Here is a 7182-nt window from a genome sequence, read left to right on the forward strand (position 1 = left end):
ACAAAACAAAACCCCTTATTCCAACTTGGGTAGCTCTGTCTACCTCCCCAATCACACACACACACACACTCCATTCAAACCATTGAAGAGACACGTTAAGAGTCCATGTTAAAAGCACACACATTAAAGTTTAATGAATGAAAAGTGGAGGAGGTTCAGTAAACATTTTGTCGGTGGCGATAGATAAAGATAGATCGATAGATACTACATACATTCAGCATCACTGGGACTTCAGTTCAATCCCACCATCACACCTGCAACGGAACACAACCAAAGCAACAGAAGTAGCACATCTGTAGGAAACAGACCAGAGAATTATTATAGTTTTTGTTCTTTTTTTCCCTTTTTTTTACCAGTTCAATACAACAGAGACACTGCGTTTTTCACAATGACATGATACGGAGTACAGTTCTCTCACGGATGGTGGATGAGTCTTTACAGTTTCACCCTAGAATGAATGTAATCCGGCTGAATTGCAATGATCAATATCCATGTTTGCAAGTATGAAAGTCCTTTTTGTGAGAACTGTGATAAACTCATGTTGAAATCTGTGAGGCATAGAGCTAAACGTTAAGCTAAAGGATGAGATGACAGTTCATCAATATCATACAATGTGGACAACATAGGATAACCTCAGGGATATATAAGACAAGGTTAACATTGGGGCAAACAAGGAGTCCACTGCAACAGGACGCTCTGGGTAGAAGTTGTTCTTAAGCATAGATCTAGGATCAGCATTCCGTCCCCAAAGCTTTACCTTAATCATTAGTGGGGAAAACCACCAAACTGACCACAGAACTGTGTCTAGAGGCAACTTCATCCTACTCCGCAGGAAACCCGTCCTGTAGGTCTCCCACTTAGAAAACAAAGAGGATGTGGTCTCTTTATACTGGAAACTAAACAGGATAACAGCTGAACCATACCGCTTCAGGAGTGAGCTCAATTCATATTTATACACATTTATACATTCAGGTTGGACTGTTCTACTCTGCGATTGGCACCTTTTCATCTCTGATTCGTGTTCTATAGCCAGTCAGAATGGGGACATCTAGGGCTAAATTAATTTACCGTGAATGCAGTCTCCGCTAACGCTGGAACATTGCCTTTAAATTTCAATCACCCTATAACGCTGAACTTCAGCGATACAGATTGAATCCAGGCATTATCTGTGCATGTTAAAATAGGATTGCTGTAAGTGGATCCAATGGCAAATGTACAGAAAGATGGCAGGTCTACAGTTTGCTGACATTCAGCCCATGGCCTCACCATCTTTTCACCTCCCACCACAGTACAATGATAAGATGGCAGCACCAATTTAATGCAGGCAAAATGTAGACACCATCTTTGTGAACATCCACAATAATTAAGCTTCCGACAGCAGCTTGATTTCAGTCGACTGTGACTTTCACTTAAATCTTATAATTACTTCTACCACGGAAAATGTCCCCAATTTAAAATGACAGAAATTCAACCTAATACTTAAACAAAATCAACACAAGACGATCAGAACCCTTTCACAATATTTCAGAGTATGGTATAGTAAATACAGGAAAAATGTATTTCAGAGTGGGAGGGGCATCTCACTCATTTGCATTTTAACTCCACCCACTCGGGCCCAACAGCCAATGAGGAATGTGTCTGAGCCAGAGGGGAGGAAATACTGTCACAACTGGCTATTAAGTGATGTCACAAATACCTTACAGCTTTTTTTTGTTACACTAGTTTTTATTTTAACTTTTTTTATTTATTTTTATTTTTTGAAAATCAGCAACAATTATTATGCCTTTTATACTCTACAGGAAAAAGCTTTAAGATAAAATAAATAAAAAATAAAACAAACAGCACACAGACTTTCAAATGAATTAGATGTCATATTCACATGGAAGACAACATATACAATATTAAACATGTTTCTACATCAATACTGCTGCCTACACAACAAGGCCAACCATTCACTACCTTGTTTTGGACAATTACAAACTACCTTGTTTGAGCAAGTGAAATAAACAAATAAAAACAGCTAGGGAACCAATCAAATGCCATCCTGCCTGTTCCAATAGAAGCTTCCAGAAAACAAAGATTTACTCTTTAACATATAAAAATACTATACCAAAATGAAATACAAATATATATATTAGAATCTGTTAGGCATTTCTGTATAAAGAGAGGGCTAAAGGTGTTAGGTTACATCAGAAAACAAAATATAATAACAAATAAAAACAAAACAATGCAAAACAAATAATTGAAATTAGACGTAACAAAACAAATATTCTGAACCTTTTTGTTCCGTAATAATAAACATAATAAAAAGCTCTACATATCAATTTGCAAACTTCTCACATGCAACAGTTTGCACACATTTAATACTGCAGGCATTGAGGGGAGGGGCCTAATCGTCCTCCTGCTCAAAGGGGGGGGGGGGGGCTTATGCAAATCATCCTGAGGCAATGCATGCTGGGGGATTGGTCTCCACCGGGTACTGCCTGCTCCAGGTGGGGGTATAGCTTATAGCCTACTGTAGGGGAATGGAAGGTCTACCTGCCTCACAATGTGTATCAGACAGCCCCTTCTGACTGCTTCGAATGGAACGACCCTTCTGCTCAGACAAGAATGTCCTCTAGTGTGGTGCATGCGTGCATGTTGTGTGTATGTGCTGTGAAGGGCAAATGACTGTGATTCTCAGTGCTGGTATTCAGTGCAGTGGTCTTATCAGTAATGAAAAGAATGGACATCTCTTGTTCTAAAAACTCCAGGATAGAGTCCAATAAGAAATCGGCCTAGCCCAGATATAGCCCGACCTAGCCCCAGCTCTGCTCAGCACAGCTCAACTACAATCTGGCCCATCTAAACCCGACCTAGCCCCAGCTCTGCTCAGCACAGCTCAACTACAATCTGGCCCATCTAAACCCGACCTAACCCGGCTCAACTCAGTTACAGTCCAGGCAAGCTTATACCAGCCCACATCAGCTACAGTCCAGTTCCAGCCCAACTCCTGCTCAGCCCAGTCCTGTCCTGCCCTGCCTAACCAAACTTAACTACAACCCAACTCTACTATCCTCCCCCAGTCGTTTTTATTTATTTATATCTCTGTACCTCTTCCCTCCTGCCACCCCGACCAGGCCGGACGTCATATTACACATACTGCCTTCAGGAAGCAAAGAAAGCAGAGGGTGCTTAGGCTATCTGAGGCCTAATGGATGGATGAGCCAAGGGGACAAAGGTTTAGACCAGGTGTGTATGAGGGGTTGGTTGATGTCTGGCTCTGAATGCAACACCTTCGCATCTCTAGAACCCTTCAAAACAATGTTGCAGATACAATGGTTTGGTTGTTGTTGTTCACACTTCTCCATGTTGTTGATGTTTGTTTTCTCTGTGTTTCTGTACGTCACACAGCCATGGAAGGGGAGGAAATGTCCTATTTTACAAACATTGTTGTCCATAATATATAGATAGAGGTTTTATATAGATTTCTTTATACTCTCTGGTTCTCTTACTTCTTCCTCCTCTCCGGTTCTCTCTCTCTCTCTCTCTCGCTCTCTCTCGCTTTCTCGCTCTCCCTCTGGTGCGCTCGGCGGTGGCGGTAGTAGGTTTGTGTGAAGCGTGCTACATGCAGCCCACGCAGCCACACTTGATGGTCTTCTCCACTTCCTCGCTGAACGAGGTTCCATCGCTGCACTCAAAGGTGTATTTCCGGCGTTTCATTCGCTGGCTGGCACAGCAGGCACCCGTGTCACAGGCGCCGGAGCACTCTACCCAGGAGACCATGCGTGTGGTCTGACAGATGGTGTACCCACGCTGCACCTGGTAGAAGTCCCTCACGGGCTCCCCTCGACACTCTGACTCTGTGGGTGGAGGAACGATAAAGACACATTCTGAGACTATGGTATGATGAACATCAAGAGAAGCCCCTCACCTTAACATTAAGATACATTTTAAGAAAGTTTGTTAAACAAAAAAATGCTAAATGTTTCAGACACAAAATCATCCTTTCATGGGTACCTGTAGTTGGTTTAGGCTGGATTACCTCTTGGTCTGTTGGTATCAAAGACAAGCAACAACAGAGACAAACTAAGTAAACTAGGATGCCAGACAGTCCACATTCTATCTCCTATCTGCATCACAGAGCTCTCCAGTGTATCCACAGTAGTAATGTGTGTGTGTGTCTCCTATCTGCATCACAGAGCTCTCCAGTGTATCCACAGTAGTAATGTATGTGTGTCTCCTATCTGCATCACAGAGCTCTCCAGTGTATCCACAGTAGTAATGTGTGTGTGTCTCCTATCTGCATCACAGAGCTCTCCAGTGTATCCACAGTAGTAATGTGTGTGTGTGTCTCCTATCTGCATCACAGAGCTCTCCAGTGTATCCACAGTAGTAATGTGTGTGTGTGTCTCCTATCTGCATCACAGAGCTCTCCAGTGTATCCACAGTAGTAATGTGTGTGTGTGTGTCTCCTATCTGCATCACAGAGCTCTCCAGTGTATCCACAGTAGTAATGTGTGTGTGTGTCTCCTATCTGCATCACAGAGCTCTCCAGTGTATCCACAGTAGTAATGTGTGTGTCTCCTATCTGCATCACAGAGCTCTCCAGTGTATCCACAGTAGTAATGTGTGTGTGTCTCCTATCTGCATCACAGAGCTCTCCAGTGTATCCACAGTAGTAATGTGTGTGTGTGTCTCCTATCTGCATCACAGAGCTCTCCAGTGTATCCACAGTAGTAATGTGTGTGTGTCTCTTATCTGCATCACAGAGCTCTCCAGTGTATCCACAGTAGTAATGTGTGTGTCTCCTATCTGCATCACAGAGCTCTCCAGTGTATCCACAGTAGTAATGTGTGTGTGTCTCCTATCTGCATCACAGAGCTCTCCAGTGTATCCACAGTAGTAATGTGTGTGTGTGTCTCCTATCTGCATCACAGAGCTCTCCAGTGTATCCACAGTAGTAATGTGTGTGTGTCTCCTATCTGCATCACAGAGCTCTCCAGTGTATCCACAGTAGTAATGTGTGTGTGTGTCTCCTATCTGCATCACAGAGCTCTCCAGTGTATCCACAGTAGTAATGTGTGTGTGTCTCCTATCTGCATCACAGAGCTCTCCAGTGTATCCACTGTAGTAATGTGTGTGTGTCTCCTATCTGCGTCACAGAGCTCTCCAGTGTATCCACAGTAGTAATGTGTGTGTGTCTCCTATCTGCATCACAGAGCTCTCCAGTGTATCCACAGTAGTAATGTATGTGTGTCTCCTACCTGCATCACAGAGCTCTCCAGTGTATCCACAGTAGTAATGTGTGTGTGTCTCCTATCTGCATCACAGAGCTCTCCAGTGTATCCACAGTAGTAATGTGTGTGTGTGTGTCTCCTATCTGCATCACAGAGCTCTCCAGTGTATCCACAGTAGTAATGTGTGTGTGTCTCCTATCTGCATCACAGAGCTCTCCAGTGTATCCACAGTAGTAATGTGTGTGTGTGTCTCCTATCTGCATCACAGAGCTCTCCAGTGTATCCACAGTAGTAATGTGTGTGTGTCTCCTATCTGCATCACAGAGCTCTCCAGTGTATCCACAGTAGTAATGTGTGTGTGTGTCTCCTATCTGCATCACAGAGCTCTCCAGTGTATCCACAGTAGTAATGTGTGTGTGTCTCCTATCTGCGTCACAGAGCTCTCCAGTGTATCCACAGTAGTAATGTATGTGTCTCTCATCTGCATCACAGAGCTCTCCAGTGTATCCACAGTAGTAATGTGTGTGTGTGTGTCTCCTATCTGCGTCACAGAGCTCTCCAGTGTATCCACAGTAGTAATGTGTGTGTGTCTCTTATCTGCGTCACAGAGCTCTCCAGTGTATCCACAGTAGTAATGTATGTGTGTCTCCTATCTGCGTCACAGAGCTCTCCAGTGTATCCACAGTAGTAATGTGTGTGTGTCTCCTATCTGCGTCACAGAGCTCTCCGGTGTATCCACAGTAGTAATGTGTGTGTGTCTCCTACCTGCGTCACAGAGCTCTCCGGTGTATCCACAGTAGTAATGTGTGTGCCTCCTACCTGCATCACAGAGCTCTCCAGTGTATCCAAAGTAGTAATGTGTGTGTCTCCTACCTGCATCACAGAGCTCTCCAGTGTATCCACAGTAGTAATGTGTGTGTGTGTCTCCTACCTGCATCACAGAGCTCTCCAGTGTATCCACAGTAGTAATGTGTGTGTGTGTCTCCTACCTGCATCACAGAGCTCTCCAGTGTATCCACAGTAGTAATGTGTGTGTGTCTCTTATCTGCATCACAGAGCTCTCCAGTGTATCCACAGTAGTAATGTGTGTGTGTCTCTTATCTGCATCACAGAGCTCTCCAGTGTATCCACAGTAGTAATGTGTGTGTGTCTCTTATCTGCATCACAGAGCTCTCCAGTGTATCCACAGTAGTAATGTGTGTGTGTCTCCTACCTGCATCACAGAGCTCTCCGGTGTATCCGGCCTCACAGTGGCAGTAGGCCTCTCCTGTATCAGAGATCTGGCAGCGCCCGTGTTTACAGTTGTGGCTGCGGCAGGGGTTAAACAGCTCCCCCTGCTGGTTACACAGGGCACCACGGTAACCCTCCACACACTCACAGCGGTACGACTGCAGGTCCAGGGGAATACACTTGCCATGCACACACCTGGGGAGAGGGAACATAAATAAATCAATCAGCAATACAGGTCAGCTAAGACTAAGAGTCTTGGGTTGAACATATGTAAAGACTTGTCTCAAACCATTCATATGAATTGCATTTTCAGACTTAGTGAAAACCAGTTGAAATGCAATGCATTATCATCATAACCCAAGTGAGTTTGTACTTACTTGCTGCCCTGGCATGGGTTGGTGGCCGGCTGGTCACAGTGTGGTCCGTTCCAGCCCGGCTGGCAGTGGCAGACTGGTCCCTGTGCCCCGTCCGGCTGGCAGATACCATGCAGGCAGTAGATCTTCCTACAAGGTTCACAGCCTGGCACCACGCCCGGCTTCATCTGGGTCTTAGTGAAGTCCTGCAGCTCGTTGTTAATATACAGGTTCTGGATGCAGCCGTGGAAACTGGAGCCATTCTGGATCTGCCAGAGCCGGAAGGCTGCCGAGTGGACATCCACGGGCATACCTGAGAGATGGAGGATAGGAGGGGGAGGAGAGATAGGAGGAAGAAGGGAGATGTTGGTTAGAGATGT

The 7182-nt window shown here is 44.8% G+C and overlaps 1 protein-coding gene across 8 annotated transcripts in view; it reads right to left on the reverse strand.

Moving 5' to 3' along the window:
* Positions 1–108: 108 nt before the first annotated feature.
* LOC106612875 (slit homolog 1 protein) overlaps positions 109–7182 on the reverse strand; it is a 158040-nt gene continuing 150966 nt past the window's right edge. For 5 of the 8 annotated variants that reach the window (XM_014214505.3, XM_014214483.3, XM_014214525.3 and 2 more), the window contains 4 exons: positions 6827–7115; positions 6433–6644; positions 4000–4032; positions 109–3842 (listed from right to left, as the gene is read on the reverse strand). In XM_014214505.3, the coding sequence (XP_014069980.1) occupies positions 3604–3842; positions 4000–4032; positions 6433–6644; positions 6827–7115 (773 nt within the window). In that variant the 3' untranslated portion in view covers positions 109–3603. The remainder of the gene's footprint in view (positions 3843–3999; positions 4033–6432; positions 6645–6826; positions 7116–7182) is intronic. The other 3 variants (XM_014214514.3, XM_014214553.3, XM_014214544.3) reach the window with 1 other exon arrangement.

This window comes from Salmo salar, chromosome 01, assembly GCF_965601325.2.
Source record: "Salmo salar chromosome 01, fSalSal1, whole genome shotgun sequence".
NCBI lineage: Eukaryota > Metazoa > Chordata > Actinopteri > Salmoniformes > Salmonidae > Salmo > Salmo salar.